The sequence below is a fragment of the Toxorhynchites rutilus genome, chromosome 1 (genome assembly GCF_029784135.1).
Source record: "Toxorhynchites rutilus septentrionalis strain SRP chromosome 1, ASM2978413v1, whole genome shotgun sequence".
NCBI lineage: Eukaryota > Metazoa > Arthropoda > Insecta > Diptera > Culicidae > Toxorhynchites > Toxorhynchites rutilus.
This window is the reverse complement of record NC_073744.1, coordinates 144,962,067-144,987,042: the sequence shown is the minus strand read 5'-3', so window position 1 is coordinate 144,987,042 and position 24,976 is coordinate 144,962,067. Positions and strand designations below refer to the sequence as shown.

Here is a 24,976-nt window from a genome sequence, read left to right as displayed (position 1 = left end):
CTGGACTGGTCAGCTTGTTTACAAGATGAAAACCCCATCAAGAACTTATGAGTAGATGCAGCTTATAATCAGTATGAAGGATTTGAAGAGCTTTAACGAGCAGTGTGCTCTGCGTAGAACGAGATACACACTACAACATGGCGCATCTTGGTGGAAACCACCCCGAATGAGTTGTTTGAACTGATTGAGAAAAAATGACCTATGAATTATTGTAATTCATGTGGAATTGACGTTAATTTTGTGAAGGAGCGAGAGTTTTTGCCATCTGGTACTATAGGTATGAAGCACTGGAATTTTCGTTTTTCGAATGTTTCGCGCCCGGACACAACAATAGAGTTCAAATGGCCAGTCTTTAAATGAATATAGTTATTATGTACTACACCAGGGTTTCTCAAAGTTGCCCCTGGGGTCGATTTCGGTTTCCTAGGGGTCGACACAAATGAAAATTGATTTTGGGGGTCGACGAAGTCTGAAAATCTACCCCCATAAAATTACAAAAGTTCTCATTTGGAACATTTAAGATGCCGCAAAAGTTGTGTTACGACGTGGACCACCCCGTTATAAGAATGACTAATATTTTAGTAGGGAGTATTATTGCTGTACATTTCAAAAACTCAACGAGACGATGAGCCTGCGCAAGATGAAAAGAAAAAAACTACAAAAAGTACAAGATTTTTCATCGGCTAGTAAAAGGTTCACAGGTTCGCGCAAGATGATGTGTTTGAGTGTACAAGTCGTTAAGGCACTTTTTAAATTTCTCTGTATTTTAAACATACACGCGGTTTAACACTGAATAAGTCATCGTCAAATTCATGTCCTAACATGCTCCTAATATTTTTCATTTTCAGTTCATTTGCGCTCTAAAATACGTTGGAGCTTGAATGATGATACACTCATCCACTATTTTAATTCAAGAGATTACAACGTGTTTACATAGCTAAATAAAACTAAATATAGCTAAATAAACTAGAATAAAGCGATTGAAAAAGAATTTACAAAATGCTTGGTCACCCATGTGCATGGCGTAAAATTTGTTTTTTCAAATTATTTTAGGAAACTTGAGATGGGTCACGAAAAGGGAAAAATGTTATAGACCAACATATTTTCTCTCCAGCTGAACGAGTCTACATTACCCATCAATGAAGCTCTCTTGTTAGGGTTTGTTTGATATATTAGAGATGAAAATGTGTGCCAAGAAATTATTTTCTGCTGCATATATGGAGGCTGATACCAGAGGAGAATTGATCTTTCAGCCGTGGAACGGTTTTTTTTTCTTACCGACAAAGCTATTCCATGGTAACTGATGGTGCAGCATACAAGGTTGGTCGTCATCCTGGTTTTACAGCTTACTCAAAGTTACAACTGTGTGAGGTACTGGCCATTCACTGCGTGATTCACAATCATTATTTGGTAGCAAAAAATCTGAGCCATAGATCGCATCAGTCTTTACTAGATGTTATAAGTATATCAATAAGCTTCGGGGCAATTCTTTGAACATTCCATTATTTGCTGAGCTATATGAGTAAAACGACGAAATCTTCACTCGGGTACATCTAAACGCTGAAGTTCGCTGACCACCAAGGTTTTCAGCTTTTTCGAATTTGTGTTTCAGTTGCAGGGTGACGACTTCAACTTGATTGAAATAATATCAAGAATATCCGCCTTTCTGCCAAAACTTTCAAAACAAAATTTAAGCAGAAAAGAACATTCACAATTTTCGCATTTGTCAAAATTATCACGAATGCTGCAAGACCGTAGTATCGTAAGTTCTGGTTACAACGCAATGTTGAAACACAGTATCCTGCGTTATGGGACATTTCCATTTCGTTGCAAACCGTTATTTCGTTATAATTTCGCATTCCCTATTTCGAACGTTTTTCCCATTTAATGTTCGAAGAGAAATAGATCGAACGAAATGCAAAAATAACTCGAAGGGAATACAGAATTAAATTTTATACATTCGTTCGTAATATTTCGAATCGATCGAAATACAGAATAGGGGTGAAAAATTACGCGCATGGAATAACGGAATATATCGGTGGTCCGATTGGTTTGAGAGGAGTTCTCTCGGTTACATGTTATAGTGTGTATCCCATAGTTAAAACTTCGCACTTGCGATTGGATTTCAATAACAAATACGTGCGAGAAATGAAAAATCTAATTAACATTGCAGGTTTTCCTTCTCGGGATACCTTGAGACCTTTGCTGTGTGTTGAGATTTAAGATTTTCAGATTCGTTTTGTTGAGTGGTCGATAGCAATCACATCACGTACCTCAGTGAATCCCGATTCTTACCTCTTCCCACTAACAACTATCCCTTCCATGATATTCGCTAGGGAACCACGCTATAGAAGCGACCCTTCTGGCTTTCGGGCGGCGAGTATCATACTCATACTAACATTCCTTCGCTTCCCCTGGTGCCTGTAAGGACGTGGTCGGCGTCGTTATTGACTAAAGCCACACCGAAATTGCACAATAATATGATTTGCTAGTCTCAATCGTCATTTAGTGTGTTCTTTGTGCAATTTCGCTGGTTCAGGTCAATCACGGAGTGCAACTACGAAGTGAACAGTCTACCCAAGCACAAGCTCAATCGGTTATAATAATTATTAAGTACACTTGATATCTACTAAACTTTATGTCTATTTATTTTGTTGAATATGATGAGATTTTTTTTTTATTGGGACTTTCAACACCTTTGGCTGGTTTGTCACATTACTTTAATTTTTTGGAAGAATGCCGGGAGTGAGAATTGAGCTCGTGATCTTTTGCGATCTTTTTACGCCAGATCGCCTCCATGAGAATATAATGTCAAGTTTACTCATTTATCTAACTGAAATGTTTTTAAATTGATAATTATTCAGTAAGAAAAAAAACTAAAGATAGGATGCCCAAAGAGATTTGGCTATAGGGGTCTGAGGTATGACTTCACTCTGGAAAAGGGGTTACTCGCCCAAAATAGTTTGAGAGCCCCTGTACTACACTATGTACCTCAATTCAACCGACTACTTACATATCTTTGCAAACTCAGAAAAAAAATGAGTGGTTCTACAGTTAGGAAATGCAGTGTATACGCATTCTTATTTAAACATACACTCCTTATCCATAAACTCATAAAAACGAAAGTTACAATTTTTTCCTGACTTGCTGGAACAATCCTGATGTAACTGAAATAGAACAAACAGAGTTGAAATCTTCCCTTCACTTTCCATCATGCATTGGATGTGATCTTGGTTGTGACTGTCCATTTCAACCCCACCGTTGCAATTATTTCATTAATTTAAATTTACCACTCACGAATGAATTTACTTTTCCGTACATACCTAATATTGCTTCTCTGTTAACTCGCAAACAGAAATATAACCATCAGCGAATTAAATTTTCCAATGAAACTACTCAAAATGCTTAATATCGAAGGCTGATAAATAACATCCACACGCGGAATCATGTTTGATTTTCGGTTTTTGTTTCCCTATTCCACTTTTGATCAGTATTCATTGTCATAGGATGGTTTAAATATTATAGGATAGCATGTAGAAGGGGTTCCCATCAACAGAATTTTGAAATTGCAACTATACAATTCAACCACCTGTTCATGAAACCCCCACTGTCCGTTATACCCACACCTCCCCTATATATAAAAATGTATTTCTGGGGGGGGGGTCTGCCATACAAACGAAACACAAATTTTTGCATAATTCGAGACTCGAGCATAAATTTGGATTATAGAGGTTTTAGATTTAGGTTAGAAATGTTTTCATTGTGGTACAACATTCCACTCCTCGAGCTTGCGCTAACACATTTTTTACACATTTGGCGATCCGTTTTTAGTTATATAGTTACTAGCTGACCCGGCAAACTTCGTCCCGCCCAAAACTTATTTTTCGTTATCACATCCGCGTTTTCTTACTAAGCACACGTTCATGGGTCCAATCGCAGAACTGTTCGTTGATTGATTTTTTAATCTACCCTTTAAAATTACCTTTTACTATAAAATTCCAAGTACTTCTACCAAAACTCGTTATTATAATATCAGATTATTTTCAGACACAATTCTCGTTCAAGATTTTTCAACCACTTGCAAATAACATGTTTCTCCGTTATAAATGTTTGATATAATAGGAATTACCGAGTTTTGCTCTTATCAACACATTCAGCAATCCATTTTTATTTATATAGATAGAAGACGATACAGGAGTGCGTTTTATCACATTAAAATCCATTTCAACTTTCGAACGAAGATCGATTTCGTTACCGCAAACATCAAATGGACTAACAACGCTTGTCAATATGTAATTGTAGAACACATGCGAATTGAATTTTTCGAATTTTCCCATTTTCTTTCAGAGTTTTCCGAAAATTTAAAATTGTCGTGTTTGGTTGAAATATGTGCATTATTTTTATGGGACCCCCTCTCTTTTCCAGAGGAGGAAGGGGTGTCATACCATCAGTTATGCAGAAATTTGTGTTTCATTTGTGTTTTTAGAGAGGGGAAACTCTACTACCATAGAAAGGTTTATCAATCCCTAAAACCTCTATATGCTAAGTTTGATTCCATTTATTTGATTAGTTCTCGAGTTGTTCAGTACCCTTCCCTCCCCCCACATTGGGGGAGGGGTCCCGAACTATCATAAGAACCTTCTCCGACCTTCAAAACTACTGCATACCAATTTTCATGTCGATCGCTTGAGTAGTTTCCGAGTCCATAAGAATCAGACAGACAGTCAGAAATCCATTTTTATATAGGGTTGGGGAAGAAGAAATGTCGTATTTCTGATCGAAATTTGACGCTCTATTTAACATACTCTAAATTATCCAATTTGAGACAAAAATATGCGCCGTATTCGCCAGTTCGCAAACTTGTTTCCATTTAGAAGGCAACTTTATTATCCCCCCCTTATAAAACCCCCCCTCCTTATTTGCAAAAAAAAACTCAGACAGCCAGTTTTCGCAAGTATCTTTTGAGACCAACTTAGTATCCCCAAGAGCGTTTTGCATGGACCGGAAGAGATGATAATCACTTGGTGTCAGATCAGGACTATACGGTGGGTGCAATAGGACATCTCATCCGAGCTCCAGTAGCTTCTGGCGGGTCATCAAACATGTGTGAGGCCGAGCGTTGTCCTGGTGGAAAACAACACCATTCCTATTGATCATTTCTGGCCGCTTCTGGTCAATCGCCTGCTTGAAACGGACAAGCTGCTCACAGTAGAGAACCGAGTTGAAGGTCTGGCCATAGTTGAGCAGCTCATAGTGGATGATTCCCTTCCAATCCCACCAAGCACACAGCAAAACCATCCTGGCCGTCAATCCGGGCTTGGCAATTGTTTGGGCCGGCTCACCGCGCTTCGACCACGACTTTTTTCGCTTTAGGTCGTCGTACGTGATCCACTTTTCATCACCAGTCACCATCTCCTTAAAAAAATGGGTCGAGTTCGTTCCGTTTCAGCAGTGCATCGCAGGCGTTGATTTGGTCTAAAAGATTTTTTTGCGTCAACTCCTGTGGCACCCATACATCCAGCTTTTTTTGGAATTCAATCTTCTGCAAATGGTTCCAAATTGACCACTTGGTCTACTTGGTCTACTTGGATGATTTCAACGATTTTGTCGGTTTCCACGACGATTGGCCTACCAGTACGGGGTGTATCTTCGACAGCCACTACACCAGAACGAAACAGATCAAACCAACGCTGTGCTGTGCGAATCGTTACAGTATCGGGTCTATAAACTACACGAATTTTTTCGGCTAACTTCGTTGCAGTTTTACCTCGTATGTAGTAAAAACGTAAAATATGGCGAATTTCTTGCTTGGCGGACTCCATCTTCGACGCGCTATAACTTGAGACTGAAAAGGACAATCACAACACTGTCAAAACGACATTTTTAGCACAGATTGTCGTCTTTCAATAGCCGTATAGTATGACCCGATGTGATAAGTAAAACACAAGATATGTTTAAGTGTTGCTATATATTGACAATATACGACATTTCTTTTTCCTCAACCCAATATATATAGAATGTGTAAATAAGTTATTAGAGTGCGTTTTTTACCTGAAAATCCATTTCCACTTTCAAACAAAAATCAATTTAGTTAGCGCAAACATAAACTACAACTAACAGCGCTTGTCACGATGTAATCTTAGAACATATGGGAATTCTATTTTCCGAATTTTGCCCTTTCCACATTCATTCAATTTTATTGGATTCCTGTTGATTTTTTTTTTCACTTGGTACTGAACGATTTTCTAAAATAATATGTTGAGTGAACACACTACACCCAAACTCGCGTTGGCAGAAAACATGTCATCTTTGGCAGGAATGATGCCATTTAGTGTGCTGTTGAGTCAAATGCGCAAATAATGAGCTATTTTGAAAGCTTAAAAATGGTTCGTATGTATGCGTGCAGGCATCTCTTTCTGTTTTCTTTTCTCGTATCATTTGGGATTGTGCAAACACAAAAAAAGTCCATACGACGTCAATGGGGATCGAACCTGGGCCGGCTGGAATGCAGAGCTAATTTACACGACCACGCTATCCATATGGCTAATGATGCTTAAGAAGTTGTTCAGCAAATACGTGATAATATTGCACCTGATTATAAAATGAAGTTGGGAAGTGTTTCCTAAGAGTAAAAAAGGAGCGCATGAAGGAGAAAAATATCTGTCTCGGTCTGGGCCGTGTATGTGGCAAAGCATGCGGAGAGCTTATTTATCTTTTGTTTCGCTCGCTCGTATTAATCTTATATTGCTGTACCATGTATATTATACAAATGCTTACCAGTATTTGTGAGTCATGACATTTTCTGTTATGTTATGTCTCATTAATTGTCATAAATTGGGATGACAAAACATGAGCTAAAAATCAATTTTGGGTGTACCAACAATGAACGTATAGTTATTAGTTGGGGGCGTTGTTAAATTAAAACTCGGATGTTTTACGTGGTTTTGTAAAATCAGCTGATGAAGGTTGATTCTTATTTTATTCTTGTCCTCCGATAAAAATACGAGAATAATGCGGTGGATCATTTCATTGAGCCCCCAATTGGATTTAAGGTTGTGAACACCGCACTGTGGTATGGGGCATCTTCTATCAACTAGTTTATTTTGCGGTCAATTAGATCGACATCTGGATCGTTCAAAAAGACGATAAATCATTCAACACGGAAGACATTATAGAAATTTATCTGAATCAACGCCCAAAAAATATCAAAACATATTCATACCATCAGAAAACACCTTCGAAGCGTGCAGTAACTTCGGTTATTCCACAGAACTCAACAATAAACAATAGATGCCGGCAACAGATTGAGTTTGTTATAAAACTCTTTTATTATTATGCTCGGCAAGAGCATTCTCTAAGCTTTCTAAACTACTCCCCTTATTTATTTTATATCGTTGGCTGCGAATCGGCGAGTTTCGTTTTTCGTGCAAAACGTAACCCCAGCCATTCCACAACTTTCGAATCACGACATGGGTTGGCGGATTAGCGATCGAGCGTTTGCTTTGTTTCCGAAGTGTTACATATGTTTAGTAGCGAACTCCTGCAGTTAAGAGGTTGCTTTGCGATTGATATTTCTAATTAATCACGGCCCCCCTTCCAATGATCCGTCCGTCTCCGGTCCATGGCCACGTCCGTGTGTCAGATCGGTTGAGTGTCCAATGTGGCCGTGCCGGGCGATCGTGTTCCTAATTAATGCTGATAGTGACTAGATGCTCAGACTAAATGGTTGATCCGTGCTTCCATGTACCCTGGGCATTGATCTATTGCTGTGGCTGCCGCCGCAGCCACCAGCAGCCAGTGAAATCGCGATGCACGGGAGGGAGAGAGAGTTGATCTGAGTGATGAATGAACTAATGAGATTTGAGCGCTTAATTGATTTCTTCTCTACGCGGAGGTGACTCGAATCGATTGCCGCTCGGGTCTAATCTGACGTTTGACCCCGGCGAAAATGGGAGAATGTATCACTTGGGCTTTGCGGGCTTTGAATGGGTGAATTCATGTATACAACAAACGCTTCCCAAACTGTTTCGAGAGACTTTGCTATAAACCAGCGCGACGCGCAAATCGCGCGTCTGCCGTATGAAACTGAGCAGGTTTCCGAGTCGTAAAGTTGCTCTCTCCTTAAAAGCATTCATGCGACATCACAATCAGGTAACATCAATGTTTGTCATTCCTTCTCCCTGAACACTGAAAGGCAGTAGATCTGGCGGCCCTTTTTTGGCCGGATCACAAACCAAGATCGTGGTGCGTTTTTCCTTAGACGTCAGCTCGCATAGTATCACAACACCGCTTGGTCGATCGCTTCGGCACGGTTTAAAGCGCTGTGAGATCGTATGGGAACGTGAAACTTTCTGCGGCTGCATCTCGAATGGAGCAGAAAAAAAACTGTCAACCAACAATATTGCAATAAATCGTGATGGGATGCCCAGAATTGGAAATCGAATTAATATCAATAAATTTTTGCCTTATTTGCGGTGGTTTGGGATGCTGCCTTCAATTCTCGGTTGTGGCGACTGATGACTCTGGGATTTTGACGAAATATTCAGCACGGTTTGCATGGAATGATTCCAGGATGCAACAAATTTTGCTGTCAACGAAAACGATTATAAAAAGAAACATTCGATCCCAAGTCATTGTTTGCAAAGTGCCCCATCAGATAAAGAACGATATATGCCTGAGAAAATTTCACCTCGGGAAGAATTCTTTCAACTCAAACCTGTTTCCTTTTTCGGACTCACTTTGCTTGCGGCAGCATTGATTCTTCCCACTCCGCCTTCGTCATGGTGTGGAATCACGAACGGTTCTTCGCTCGTTGGATCACCTTATTTCGCAGACCTTCCAGATCTCATCACACGTCTCTGCTCGCTCGGCGGCGACAAATTGCTGATATCTTTCTCTGGGCGACCTTCGCCGGGAGTAGTGCTCGTCGCGACCGCCAACCGCTGTAATTTTATCACGTGCAATTACCACGAAATCAATCACCTTAAACGGGGGGGATCGGACCTTTGGCTGTCCTTTTCGAGGGCTGCCAAACCAATAAATAAGCAATTAATTCCAAGCATTTTTTTACTCTCATGTTCCCTTTCTTTTCTCTTCCCTTCTCAACAGCTTGCAACTGCAATGGCCATGCGCGCAAATGTCGCTTCAACCTGGAACTGTACAAACTGTCCGGACGGGTTTCCGGCGGAGTGTGCATCGACTGCCGGCACGATACCACCGGGCGGCATTGCCACTACTGCCGGGAGGGCTACTACAAGGATCCCACCAAACCGATCGCGCACAAGAAGGCGTGCAAACGTAAGTGGAATTTGGTTTCGTGTTCGTTCGACCGGTTGAGGTATTCGCGTTTCGGCGCAGTGAAAAAAGTAGCAGGAGAAATGCTATTTTGGATATGGTTCGATTTGTATTTCGGGAAACAGAAAAAAAACTGGTATAGGTCGAGATACCTGTCGCGATCAACGAAGTCAGATCTACGGATGTTTCTGTGGATCGTCACTTAGATGCAACATCGATAAAATGATCACGTGGAACTTATCTTTGTCTACGATATGTCACTTCTTTCTCCATTACCTTTTCATTTCTTCGTCCCTTTCGGCAATGTCAGACTCTTTCATTAGCTGTTGCTCCATAGTTGCTCAGTATTGTTTGAGGGAACGGAATTTGCGCAGAACAAGTAATCCGAATTAGCCCTGTCGGCGCCCAGCGAATTTTTTTTTTACGAAAGTGCGGACGGAACAGGCGGTCAACGATTCGATAACACTGAAGAAATTCGTGACGCAGTAACATCGTACTGTCTTTCATTTGTATGGCAACTTCTCTTTAGAGAGGGGGAAGGAGTATCAAAATACCATAGAAACATTTATTGCCCCCGTTTTCCGACAAGATCGATCGCCCTCTAATAGCAACAAAAGTTCTGGCGGTGGAGTTTTGATAGCTATTCGTTTTCGCTATAAGTCGCGGTTACTCTATCCTCCCGAAAGCTTGACGGTTGAGCAATTGTAGGTGTCGATCAAAGCACGCGACTCAACGGTCTTCATCTGTGTGGTGTACATTCCTCCGGACCGTGTGAACGACAATACTTTAATCGAAAAGCATTTGTGGTCGCTTGACTGGATGGTATGGGTGCAAAGGACAGTTGGACGATACTTGGTGATTTTAACTTACGGGATGTTAGATGAGAGCAGAATACCCGCTGTTTTTATTTCCCCACATCTGACTCATCGACTGGACTCGTTTCCGGTAATCTGTTGGACGCTTATCGCACTTCAAGGCTTGGACAAAAGAGTGGAGTTACTAATCGTAACAACCGTATGCTTGACCTCTGCTTTGTAAGTGAGAAAATATATTCCAGTTGCTCTGTAATACCAGCTCCTACTCCGCTTGCGAAAAGCTGCCTGCTTCCCCCCTACTTTACTGGACAGCATTGATTTTTGCGTACACCGACATGACATGACATGACAGAGGGCATGTTATTCGACTTTGACAAAGCCAAGTTCAGCGTGATGAATAATTTCCTCTGAAACAAGAACTGGGAAGAAGAACTGGCTAAACGTGACGCTAACGACGCGACATTTTCGCATTCGTGCATCATATTGTATGCTATTGATGTATTTGTACCTAAGCGAATTATCCGTAAATCTATAAAACCTGCCTGGTCGAAATCGGAGCTTGAGCGTCTGAAAAAACTGAAAAGAGTAGCTTTTCGGAAACATGCCAAACTTTATACGGAATCTACGAATGCGCACTATTGCAAGATCAATTCGGACAACCGGCAACTAAACGATCAACTACATCAAGCGCACCCAACGCAGCTTCAACACCGTCTGAAATCTAACCCTAAGAGGTTCTGGCAACACGTGAATACTCAAAGGAAGGAAACAGGACTCCCCTCAAGCATGACTAACTGTGTAGTGGAAGCTGCCACCATTACGGATATTGCTAACGAACAAGCAGTCAGAACGTAGCAGCTGCTTCTTGCAACGTTCATTTTCGGCCTTTTCAAGTAGATCGTTTTCTATTACTTGGTAGAAATGGTTATCGCAGTCGGGAATCAACTGAAAAGTTCAAAGAGTTCCGGTTCTTATGGCATTCCGTCCTCGATGCTTGCCTGCTCTAGCAATAACTCCAGTCAACGCTTTAAATCTCTCCCTAGGGTCGGGTGACTTCCCATCCTGCTGGAAGAAATCCTACGTTCTTCCGATTCATAGAAAGGGTTGCAAAAGGACTGTATCTAATTATCGTGGAAAAACCGCTTTAAGTGCTACATCAAAGCTTCTCGAGCTAATTATTCTCGAAAGATTGGTTCAAAACTTTGCCCACTGCATTTCGGTGGATCAGCATGGTTTCATGCCCAAGCGCTCGACGATTACCAATTTGGTACAGTTCACATCTTTCATCATCTGTGAACTTGAACAAGGCCACAGACCTCTCTGCAGCATTCGATAAAATTTTTATTGGAGGTTCCATATACCAAATTTGGTTCCTTTTGCTTGATTAGTTCTTGAGTTATGCAGAAATTTGTGTTTCATTTGTATGGCAGTCACCCCTTTAGAAAGGGGGGAGGAGTATCGAAACACCATTGAATCCCTAAAACCTCTATATGCCAAGTTTGATTTCATTTGATTGATTAGTTTCCGAGTTATTCAGCCCCTCTCCTCTTTAAAAGGGGCAAGGGTTGTCAAACCACCATTGAAACAATTATTGCCCCCTAAATCCTCCACATGCTAAATTTGCTTCCAATTGCTTGATTAGTTCTTGAGTTATGCCAAAACTTTTGGCGTGAGACTGTGTATTTCATTGAAATCATCCGTATCCATATGTACACTAGCGCGCCCGCTTGGAAACCCTTTAATCGTTAGTGGAATGCGAGAACTCTCAGGCTAAGCTACGAATATAATGAAAAGAATGTGATCGGAAGGAGTCGAGTATACATTCTACCCTGTCTGAGTATAAAACATGACGCTTCCTTTGTTTTCGTCATAGCTTTCTCTCAAACAGTGAGCGTTTCGACGTTTTCTTCCGTTTACTGCTGCCAGAAGAATTTGGCAAACACGCTGTCTCTGAAGGAACTAAACCGAGTCGATGTATACCAGCTCGAAATGAATCCCGAGTACCGTAGCATATAATCAACGGATCTTTTCAAGGACACCAAATATGATGGATTAGAGTTCAGAAAACGGTGGGAGGAGTGTTGAACCACCATAGAAACGTTTCTTGATCCCCAAAACCTTCACATTCCAAATTTGGCTCCATTTGCTTGATTAGTTCTTGAGTTATGCAGAAATTTATACTTCATTTGCAAGGCAGCGCCTACCAGCGCCTAGCGCCTAGAGAAGCTGAAGTAATCGAATGGGGAAAATATAAAAGCGCATATTTTGACGCACATCTTTCGATTTGTTCAATACGATTTCAGTTTTGGCAGTAATGATTCATTGCAGCCGATACGAGACAGTTAAGCGACTGTGATATAATGATTTATAAGTCAACCGAGAAGTCAATGTATACAGCGTTGACTTGGCAACGAGTAGACCTTGCGATCGGCAAATGTAGAATAATACAACCTGTAGAATAATATTTAATATACATCGTTTCACCTTGTCCGTCACTAACATTACGTATGGCGAATGACTTTTCGTTGAATGTTTTTGGTGAACAACGATTTGTCCATCTTTACCGCAAAGCTAACGCCCAAATTGTATGCAAACATGTTATTTTCTGCCCTTCTTTCACATAGTAGTTAGCTAGTAAATTCTAAAAAGCATACCCACTTTATTCGCTGTGAATTGTTCACTTGTTTCACCATCTTCATTTCAAACAAAAAATGCTGAATAAATTTTCTATCTAATGGTATGTAATACGACATATGTCGCAATACCGATTTTGCGTAATATGCAATTGAAATATCTTAATTTTTCGTTACATTTTCCGTAGAATGACCCCCTATATAGAAAACAAAAACGTAGTTAAACACGCCAAAACACTCGGCCATATTGGGAATCGAACAACCGAAAGAAAAAAGACTAGACATAAAAAAATTGATGAGTTTATCGATCGAGTTAAAATTACATAACAGTCCACAAATTGATGCTGCTTCTAACACAGAGCAAGCGTTATATACAGTCACCGCATAAATGGTACGATTAGGATCTATTCAAGACATAATTGTTGTCATCACTGCTGTTGAGCAGTGCCGAAAATATTCACGTTCACGACATTCAAATACGGCGAATTTCAACTTACCTTGTATTGATGATCTACTGTTCAAGCGAGAGTCGATAAATATGAAACAACACTATTGATGAACACGAGTGGGATGAATATCCCCATCAACATGCCATGAAGTTCATTTTTCATTTGCATCTTTATTTCCGTCATGATATTCGAAACGTCGAACTTGAAGATCACTGCGTGTTAGTGAGAATCAAAGCGTAAAATTCAACGTCAACCAATTGAGTGTTAAATCGTTTAATGGTAAGAGAAGGCATAAAATTTTTGTTTTTGGTGACTTCGGCATTGCAATGTTTAGTATAACTCTTTGACTATGTTTTTTGAATCTACTTCCGATCGTTCGGAAACGACATACACCCCCAATCAAATGGTCAATGGGTGAAAATAATAGCCGAACGGAAAATGAACCTAATCTTGTTTTGATTTCCGGTTTAATGATATTCAACCGCTTACCGCCGCACAACGGTCAACGCTCAATGAAACCCATAATGTTGGCTTTTCCGGATACCTGTTCCTTTCATTTTTTCTGAATATGTTAATAAAACACGTTCTCAATAAATTCACTGCATGCGATGAAGATCAATTTGGCTTTCGTGATAATCATCTGAAATTATCGACAATAAGGAAAGTGCCTGAATGCAGGCTTTTAGAAATTCATTCGTGCTGTTTTCGTTTATTATACTGCGCAAAGTTCACGCGTCTCGACTCTTGTGTTATACTCATTAGGACAGATATAATGTTGAGTATCAACAGAAAAGAATTCATCCGACACTGGGAAAAAGTTAATTCCTCCATTCGTGAATAAATTTTGATATTTTGTGGCACTGCTGTTGAGTATGAGTATGTAGCTAATCGAATCATTAACTTAAATACGTCGGAAATGCTCACGGGATGAACCACAAATGCTAGAGGCTAGAGGCAATCGGAAGGATGACAATTGTGGGTCCTTTGATTCTAAAAGTAGATGTATTCCAGAAAAATTTCAAATCACGCTTCAATTTTCGTTGAATTCTGCATTGTGCTCACCGCTACCTTGATACGTTTGGAAGATGGCTTGGGGAAAGGGCTTCCAGTTTTCGTCAATTTAAGTTACTTGGAGGTCGTTTAGGTCTAACTTCACCTTGAATTACTTGTGAACCAATCAACATAGAGATATAATGCTTTTTTGTGTGAATTCGTATACTTTATCGGATCAACAGATTAGGATAGATTTTTCATTTTTACAATACATAGGAAAGAATTGTAAGGGGTTGTATCTAGGACACGACCGCATATCTTCGACGTAGGACTACGCAATTATATTATGCAATCCACTTGTTTACCACTTATTATATAATATAATAGAATATTATTTTAGAATGCATCGAATTTTTTGTAATAGATTATGTTCTTCGTTACAAATAAATTTGATGAACGTCCTTTTACGTACCAAAATTTGTTGGCGGATGAGTTGTCAAACGATCATGGTATTTTACATCTCCCTTTGAAATTATTGCACATCTCATGTTTACGTAGTTCTTGAACCGCGAAAGTTCATTTACCTCCAGTATCTGAAATGGTGATTTTCCCAGTTTTCTCAGTTGAAAAGTACATTTTAGGGAAACATATTCCGGTCGGCACAACGACAAGCGAGTACAAAAGTACTCATCATCAAAAAAAATCCCCGACCAGTGTTGCCACATTGAAATCCGTATTTCCGAGCTAAAAAATCTTTTTTATCTGTAGAGATAATAGAAAATCTGTATTGGAATCTGTATTGCGGATTATGCTTGATATATTCTGCTTATCCATATTTTTAAGCACGTGATCACTTGTATAGCTTGCCAGAAGTTTTCTGAATAAGACTATTTTTCATATTTCAGGCCTATGCAAAAGTTTACTGTGCAATTCTTTTTCGCGAAGAGGTCTAATTTGAAAATGTGTAATATCTTAGATTGAGAGTTTAAGATACATAGAGAATTATGCCAAATAAAAAAAAACCTTTAAAAACGTATTTTTAGACAAAAACGGACGGATAGAGTTTATTTCATTTAGTTCCACGTTATAAGCATTCATTTAATGCTCACTTTCCTCGTGGTGTTTATACATGGTCTTGCACAATTTAGTCTTGATGTCTTTCGACAACAGTACTGAGGCACTTCCCCCTCGTATTTTAACAAATAATTTCGATTTGATAGTTGCGTTCACAGTTTCTGTAGCGAGACGGGTTCAAACTTTTGTTTTGTTCGCATCATATTGCGAAAAAATATGATTTCCATCACTACTATATTTGACACATTTGACAGTAGCAAAAATAGTTCAGTCCAGTACTGTTCGAATTGTCTGATTGCGTTTGTTCATTGTTGCATAAAACGATCAAATATTCAAAAAATTATTATTGTTACAAAATCTGGATAAAATCTGCGTGACTATCCAATAATCTGTAATCTTACAGATTACAGATTCTTGGTTAAAAAACATGCTGAAAATCTGTATCATTACAAAAAAATCTGTATATGTGGCAACACTGTCCCCGACTTACATACGGATATCCTCAGGTACATTAATTTTGAAGTCCGTGTTAGGAAAATACACCCCCACCAAAACACCCCCGACTTGCATGTATATTTTCAAAGCGGATTTCCACAGGTACATCGATTTTGATGTCTGTGTTGGGGAAACCGTAAATCGGGCCAATCAAAACTTGGCAGTTAGGGCGTTTAGGTAACGCTTGACATTTTACAGTTATTCAATTGTACATCTCATGAAACATAACATTTTATTAATTGTGATAGACGCGTAGAAATATTTCCTATCAATTGATGCAAACATCTTTCCGATCGGTTAAGAAATGTTCGAGTTATAAGCATTCCAAATACGGGTAGGGTTAGCACACAAATCGGCAGAACAAATGTATGGGAAAAAAGGAAGTTCTTCCAGTTTTCATGAATTTAAATCTTTTAGAGATTAGCGAATTGTAATGTATAGCATATCAAACAAATCTTAGAGCATTTCTGATTCAATTGGTATGCAAATCATGATAATTCGTTCACAGTGAAAATAGTTATTAACGTTACCTTTATTTCATAAAAACGTGACCTGTTTTTTGATTTGGCACCCTTCCTGAAAGACGTAGTTCTACGTCAAAAATCGTACAGAAAATTTATAGATTTTGATGATTTTTGCAATGAAACGTTGCTTACATTACGAAAAGCTTCAAATGCTATGTACCTAATTCTCTTTGGAAAGATTGAACAAGATCAGTACTCATAGCGAAATGGTTTAAATTGAACTGAATCGCAGTCAAGCATTCAACCGTATCTATTCCCACAAAAAGCTTCATTGTGCCATGTTTTTATTGTACTTCACATTTCTTCCATTCTAACTTTTCTCCCTCAAATATTTCTGAAGTCAATTAAACATACCGCATTCAGTCATTCGTCGGATGTCATTAATTACGCGCGACAGAGGAAACTGTCTCATCCGAGAGCAGCACTCTCCCATTCACTCATCCAACATTCCGGTTATTCTCGTCGTGGAGCCAGCTGTTAAATAAGAACAGAACTTCTCATTGCAAAGCTTCAAGAGTCCTCGTTCTGGGTGAGAGCGACTCCATCGTGACTTTGGTTCTGCTGTGAACCCGCCCGGTTGCTGTGCTTACACGCTCCGTTGGGTTCCGAGAGGTGAGGTAGAGATAGAAAAAAAAGACTTCCTCCCAGTCATCCAGTTCCAGCCAGCACCCTATATGTACTCCAAGGAGCGGGTTTGCAGATTAACCAGATTTGCGTTCATCTAACAGACCTGACGTGACTCGTGATAGAATATAAAATGGCAAAGGGTTCAAAGTCAAGATCACACACGGCTGTTTGCTTCGAACGTGCCAGAATTTCAGGGTCGGAATGGAACCTTGTGTTCATGAAGGGTGCGGAAGCCCTCTCGGAGCGTTTTCTGTTGAGAAGTCAATCCGGAATTTGCACCTTGTGTACATGCAAAAAGTGACATTTTTGACACTAATTAAGCAAGTGGGAAACATTTGAATCAGACCTAAATGTGTTTACTCGGAATCACAAGTACTACCACTGGGGGCCAGATGGAATGGAGACGCATGGTGTGGCGTCGAATGTATCCACAGTGGTGCAAAATATGATTTTCCCCAAGAAACATGACTCCCAGTGTATGCACCCGAGACGTGTGATACTTGTTCTAACGCTTCGCTGCTTTCGCTGCCACTCCGTGTCGACCATTTCCACCTGGACCTGCCTCGTTTTACTACTATCCTAGCGGGAGTGTGCTGGTATCCATTACGCATGGGTATTTGTTTTGCTTACGCCATGGCTAAGCACTCACGGGAGGGTCGGCGAAAAGTGCACATACAGAGGCACATGTGCACATACACAAACATACCGAACACACAGAGTATTTATGAATGGCGATACCGAAGGCATTCGCTGGTTCCTTGCTCTTCACTGTCCGCCGTTTCTGGCTGCAATTCCATTTGGCAGTTGTTCAAGATGGAAGAAGAGTGAAAACGCATGCTGTGGGGTGGTTCGAAACCAATTTTACTGTTCTATTCGATCATCAAGTTTGTCGCAATAAATAGGAATTAGGTGAATCGAAGAATAAACCTTTATTGCTGTCAAGAATGATTTGTAGGAGAATTCATTGTTTTATTTGCATTTTTTTCTTCCGAAAATCATCGTATTATCAAATCATTCAACAGCATGAGGGTAAAATGAACATATTTTTAATTCATTCCAAAAATTAATGTAGTGCAGGAACCAAAACTGTTAACTAATCTAGAACAAATTCATACATTTTAAAAATGAATATGCTCAAAATGATTAAATGTTTTTTGTAATAATATTTATTCAAACAATTCATTCAAATCAGATGATCAATTAATTCATTGAAAGTTATGGAACAAAATTCTGTAAGTAAGAATCGTAATTCCGAAACATCTTTGTTTGCATATCCAGCAGGGAACCAAATCGCTTCGCAGCTCTCGGAGCTGCCATGTTTGGCAGCGGTAATATTTCCACTGGTGAAATGTTGAATGAGGTGTTCGGAGGGGCATTAGAAGTCGGACCGATTGAATGGATGTCAGGTTTAGAACTGTTTTCACAAAACTCGTGGAGAAACCAGGAGAAACGAGAGCACTTGGCAGGGAAATTTGTTGTACTGTTGCTGTATCGATCATCATCGAATTTGTTACCGTTATTTATGTGATAATCTGTTCTGATTGATCCGTTACCTCAGAAGGAGCGAAGTTGTGAAACGCAGTTTATATACCAGAAGGGAGAAATCTTTTCGCCTTCAAAATATCTCCAAGAAGGCTGAAAAATGCGTAAGCTGCCGGCTTATTGAAACCTCTAGCCCGAGTAGCAGAAGTTGCTCCCAGTTTCCGGAACGACACTTTCGGATTTCGTTTCAAAAAGCATCCAACCAGTATCTTTCAGCCATTTTCAGTATGTGGTTAAAGTTGTGTCCCAAAACCGTTTCTCTCTGCCATCTCATAAGCAAACTTGCGAACGCCATTCATGGCTACACCATAAAACCTTGCCTCCAAATCGAGAAGATGATCGGCCAGTTCCTGCTCTTATCCTGGCGAAAACAACCATTCCTCTTCTTCTTTTGCGGGGATGCAATCCACCTGGCGATAGTGCTCTTCGGAATGTTGAATTTCACGGAAGCACACCTAACCGACATGCTACAATCGACAGAATGCTTTGCCGCGGCCATCTGTTCATCGGCCCAGGTTTGCCTTTGCGTTTTTCCGATACAGACCCGGGGCATCTTGGGAGAAAGAATGAAAATTCACGCGATTCATTTTACTTGCACAGTATGCATAATTTCTACGTGAAAATTTCTTTCTGCTGTCACTTACTATTGTCAACAACTTCTTTCAGAAAGGCTCAGCCACAGAAAGGCTCAGCCACAATGAACAGTTTTGCGATTGGGCTCATGAGCCCAATTCTTCTAATAGACCCCGTTGAATTTACCTTTTACTAAAAAATTCCTAGTACTTTTACCAAAACTCATCCTTATAATATCAGATTATTTTCAGACACAATTCTCGTTCAAGATTTTTCAACCACTTGTAAATAACATGTTTCTCCGTTACATGGAATAAATGTTTGATACAGAAAATATGATAGAATAAGGACAGACCCCTCCCCTCTTCTCCCTTTAGAGAGGGGGGAGGAGTGTCTATTCACCATAGAAACGTTTCATGTCCCCTAAAATCTCCACATGCCAAATTTGACTCCATTTACTTCATTAGTTTTCGAGTATTGTAGAAATTTGTGTTTCATTTGTATGGCAGATTGCATTTGCTTGATTAATTCTCGAGTAATGCAGAAATTTGTGTATCATTTGTATGGCAGCCCCGCTTAGAGAGGGGGGGAGGGGTTCTCAAACTATCATGAAAACCTTCCCCGGCCCCAAAACCCCTACATACAAATTTTCATGTCGATCGGTACAGTAGTTTCTGAGTCCATAAAAATCAGACAGACAGACAGACAGAAACCTAGCCATTTTTGGAAAACTAAACTAAACTATCGGTCTTGAGAAAGGTCATTTGGAGATACTGAATAAAGACGTGGACTTTCAATAAGTTCAATGAAATATTGTGTCTAGTGTCGCTCTAGACAGCGAGCAGTCAACATTACATGTTGATGCTGAGAGTTAATTTAACAATTTGTTTGAATTCGGTTTCATGACTTTGCGTACTGCTCGCGCTCCTCATCCAGCAAAAAAATTTCGATCAGTTTTACCTAGAAAGTAATGTTATTGAGAAGACGTGTGTGAGAAAAAAATCAAATTCAACAATCGTCGTAACTTATCGGTTCGTCAGCAGTTCCTGGGCTGTATAATTATCCTTGGATATTTTCGTCGAACTCATCGTGATTTAACGTTCGAGTTACATTCGGGTAAATTCAGTGTTCCTATAAAGAGAATTTGGTTGAACACTTTTTGAGTAAAAGGAACTCGTATAAATATTTCAGAATCATTTTAACAGCGTTTCTAAGATTTTATCTTTTCGCTGTAGATGAATTTCACGTTACCTCGCCTTGGAAAATGCAACATCATCTCGGTTGCAGTGAATCGTTTTGGGGTGAGAAGACATTGGTCATTTAAGCAACTTTGCATACTTGAATTCTCAGAAAAATGAATTAACTTTTTGAAAGGGCAAAAGTTTTTCCTTGGATTTTTACAAAAAAAATGACTCATGAACAATGTACGGAATTTTCATTAAGAAATACTTCTAAAATAAAAACAAAATTAACTGAAAAAATATATTTTAAAATAAAAATTCATTTCACTCAAAATTGTTCAAATTCTGGAAAAAATGATAGCTCATACAATAACATTACAATAACGTACAATAACCAACTACAGGAGAAGAGTTTTCCCACCTACACCTTTTCCTTGTGTCCTTTAAAAAAATACTACTAATGTTACATTCGTCACATTTGTATGTGTAAACTAGCTGACCCGGCAGACTTCATTCCGTCCAAAATAGAATTTTTTGTTATCAATACCGTGAATGTGTGATTCTTGCTAAGTGAACGTTCATGGATCCAATCGCAGAACTGTTCATTGATTGATTTTCTAATTGATCCTCTACACTTTCCTTTTACTATTAATTTCCTAGTACTTCTACCAAAACTCGTCATTGTAATATTAATTTTGTTTTCAGACACAATTCTCGTTCAAGATTTTTCAATCACTTGCAAATAATATGTTTCTCCCTTACATGGAATACATATTTGATACAGAAAATATAACAAAATGATGGCATCTCAAATCGGACGATTCCTTCCTCGAGTTTTGCGCTTACCCCTTTGCTTAATTAGTTCTCGGGATATGCAGAAATTTTGTATTTCATTTGTATGGCAGAACCCCCCCCCCCCCCCCAACCCTATGACTGGGGAGGAGTGTCGAACCACCATAGAAACAATTATTATCCCCTAAAACCAAATTCGCATGCCAAATTTGGTCCCATTTGCTTGATTAGTTCTCGAGTTATGTGACCTTCCCTCCTTAGAGAGGCGGAGGGGTCTCGAACTATCATAAGAACCTTCGTCGGTCCCGAAAATAAACTTTCACTAGTAAAATTTCAGTTTTTCAGAAGTCTCCATGCAGAAATATTTCGAAATCTATGAGAGATTTAAAAGTCAAATCTTAAAATTATCTAAAACTTGACTTCTTGACTTCGAACAAAATTAGGACTAAATCTTTTGTTTTCAAAGAAAACATGGAAAATTTGTTATTAGTAAACTTTTTCCCTGTAGAAGTTCCCATCTACCGATGTGTGGATGACTTGTTGGTTATTTTATGGGCTTTTCATAAATTTTGATTTCTATATAAGGGGGGTCACTCTACGAAAAATGTAACGTTTATCAAGAGTTTTCAAATGCATGTTACGCCGAATCATTCTTTCGATATATGTTATAATACATATCATTAGATGGCAAATGTATCCAGCATGTTTTTGCCTAAGACATCAATAATGGAAATGATAAAACAAGTGAGCAATTTAACAAACAAAAGGGGTATGTTTTGCGAGCGGATGCGAAAGTAAATCATGTATTATGCATTCTTTCTTCCAACTTCGTTCCCATGAATGTTGTATGTAACACAAAATTGCGTGCAATTCGTGCGTTCTATCTAACAAATTAGCAAGATGTTAAAGTAATCAGATGCAACATTTCATGCATCACTCAAACTTCATGCAAGATTTCATGAAAGTAACGAGGAAAGTGTCACCCACACAGTGATCGTTCATTAATTAGGATGAAGCAGCGATTATTATGCGAAGACTTATTCAGATCGGCATTACATCGCATCACACAATCAAACGAAATAAAATATTAATATTCTCCATGATTCATATTCATAATTCTCAATGACTCAATTCCTTCTATGATGGATTGAGCAGTAGAACCAATACGACTTGATTAAAAAAGTCTGCAAACGAACATTATTTCACCGAAAAAGCTACTGCCCCCGATGCCTAATAATAAGAATAAGACAATGGAAAGAAATCACAATACTCTAGCTATCCATTAAAAATAAAGCAACTTCATGATTTCATGTGTATTTTACCTCAATATATCACGAAATCGTGAGTATTTTCAACTTGTTTTTTCGTTTCTTCCCCATACATTTCATATTCAATGTAATCAATAACGATTCACAAATACTTCATCTACCATTCCACCCTGGTATGTGTCCCACTGATACTCATTAATCATTCTCAGTTAGACAGTTGAACTTCCTTCCAGAAGCTTATTGTCTTTTTTTGTTCGTTACAAACCGTTTGAAGATTGTGAGCACATACGACAAACGGTCCTTTTCAGGGCTACTATTTAGAGTTTCACAAAAGTTAAACTAACAGATTGCCGGACAATGAAAAGAATTACATTTATAATAACCAAGTGTTTTGAACAATCACAGTCCTACGTCAAACTTCCGTCCGTGCCCCTAGGCTCAGACCCTACTAGGTTTTTTGGAGAATTTAGAAAAAAATCGTTTTTGAGAAAAATAAATTTTTATTTTGAAAATATTTTTACTTCGGTATAAATTTTTATTTTTTGAAAGCTTTTAAGTTAAAAATTAAACATGATTGAGAAAATTTCCAACATTTCCTTCTTTGATTCTATAGATTTTGTAAAAAATCATGAAAATTTGTTGTTTCCCTCTTCAAAAAGTAATTTTTTGTAGGTTTCAAGTACACAAAGTTGCTTTTGACATCGACAAAGTTCCACTCCAAACAACTGGCCAATGGCCAGTCGAGTTGAAATGCAATTCGTCTGTAGTCTGCTTCATTTCCTACAACTCTTTCGAAGTCCATATTTTAGTTTCCAAGTAATGATTAAAAAAATCTCCTAATTTAGCATACGCACCCTGGAAAAATATTGTCTCAACCGGATATGTGGTCAAATTAAAGGTGAAAAAATCATTGAAGGACCATATGGGGGAACAACTTTGAGACTACCGAACCAGCGGTAGCAATAAAAAAAAGCAAACCAGCGAAATGCCAATCCAAGGACCACCCTCGTATTGGACAAACTTCGCATTGTGCGACACTAATGAGAGCTTTAAATTACACAAATGTGACGCGTCGTTGGCGTGCTTTCATGTCGTTTTGTATTTCACAGTCATTTTTCTTCCTAGACCGCTCCGCGTAAATCCCACCACGGCTATTTCGCCCATCTCCACCGCCGTGTTTTGAACAGAGAGAGACTCATAACAGGATGATGGAAACCGTTTTAATTAAAGGAAATTGGAGTACTTTATTGTTTGGTTGGGATAGTCTACCTGTGGAGCGGAAGTTTACTCGAAACAGTCGCGTAATTCTATCTATGTTTTCACTGAACTGTTTACGTTTTCTTGCTGGTTTCAGCATGTGACTGCCATCCGATCGGCTCGTCGGGTAAAAACTGCAACCACACATCAGGCCAGTGCACTTGCAAGGAGGGAGTAACGGGACTAACCTGTAATCGATGCGCCCGCGGCTATCAACAGAGTCGGTCCCATATTGCACCGTGTATCAGTAAGTAGCAGCATAATCGTCTTTCGCGTCATCATGATTCTCATTATCCATATGCTTCATATATGCCACTTTTCTCTTCTCCTGTTGCAGAGATCCCTCGAGTAACGATGGTTAATCACCAGGCGCAGAACACTGCTCCGGACTCCTATCAGTACGATCCGGAGGCGAGTGAAAGTACCAAAGAAAGTGAGTAATTAATTGCCATTTCTCGCCCCCTTCCAGTTACGAATACCTACCAGAATGCCACATCGTCACAACTCTTCAGACATATCCATCCGCTCAGTGTGAATCCCAAACTTCACTGCTTTTCGTAGACCATCTATCCGATCACATCACAGTCATCAGCATTTCAGGTTTCGTTTGAGTGGCTAATAAAGCAAAAAGCTGTGGATATTTGTTTCGCGATAGCTCACGTACTCCGGAAATTGAATCTCTCCAACTTGTGTTGATTTTCCGTCAGCAGCCTCGCTGATTCGGGCTGCGACCGTTGTTAATTTCTTTCCAATTTTCCTCTTCTCGATTATTCATTAATCACTCTCCGATCTGAGGATGGAGGTGAGTTTGAAAATATTTTTTAGGGTTGTTACATTTTTACTATAAATTATTTTCTTTGTATTCGCCATTACTTATTCCATTTTATTCCCATTTCAATAAATGGAAAATGGAAAACTTACAATCCTTTACATTGCATATTACTCGACACGATCTTCCTTCGCTGCAGGTCGATTAGAATTTCTGATTTTTGCCGGCATTGTGATGTTGTTCGCCAGCAGCAACAGTAGCATCCATGTGATTCGAACAATTCTTAATCCCCCACGGCGACTAACATCTTTGGATCTCTCCCTGTTTTGTATCGGGACAATACTTGGCCGTAGACTTTCCGACTTGCCCAGGCTGCAGTCCGTGATTAGCATATTCAAATAACCCATCGCTATGTGCATTCTGGTCTGTTGCGTTTGGGTGGCTTGTGATAGTGTAAGTTGTGACGATATATGGATAACGAAAAACCAACAAACCCTACGACACTCTCGAAATGTATGTATCGATGATGTATGTAGTAATCTCTTCTATCTTTTTTCCTTTTACAGATTGCGGCAAATGTAGATTTGACACGAAACGATTAAATCTGAATAAATTCTGCAAGCGTGATTATGGTAATTTTGTACACTCTCGCACGGTTCCTCTTACCGCTCACTAATCCCATCCCATGCG

At 39.3% G+C, this 24,976-nt stretch overlaps 1 protein-coding gene across 8 annotated transcripts in view; it reads left to right on the top strand.

Annotated features, from left to right (window-relative positions):
• The window catches only part of LOC129762629 (netrin-B-like), a 165,113-nt gene that overhangs the window by 131,925 nt on the left and 8,212 nt on the right, over positions 1-24,976 (top strand). For all 8 annotated transcript variants that reach the window (XM_055761085.1, XM_055761088.1, XM_055761090.1 and 5 more), the window contains 4 exons: positions 9,109-9,297; positions 23,615-23,764; positions 23,855-23,950; positions 24,853-24,918. In XM_055761085.1, coding sequence (XP_055617060.1) covers positions 9,109-9,297; positions 23,615-23,764; positions 23,855-23,950; positions 24,853-24,918 — 501 coding nt within the window. The remainder of the gene's footprint in view (positions 1-9,108; positions 9,298-23,614; positions 23,765-23,854; positions 23,951-24,852; positions 24,919-24,976) is intronic.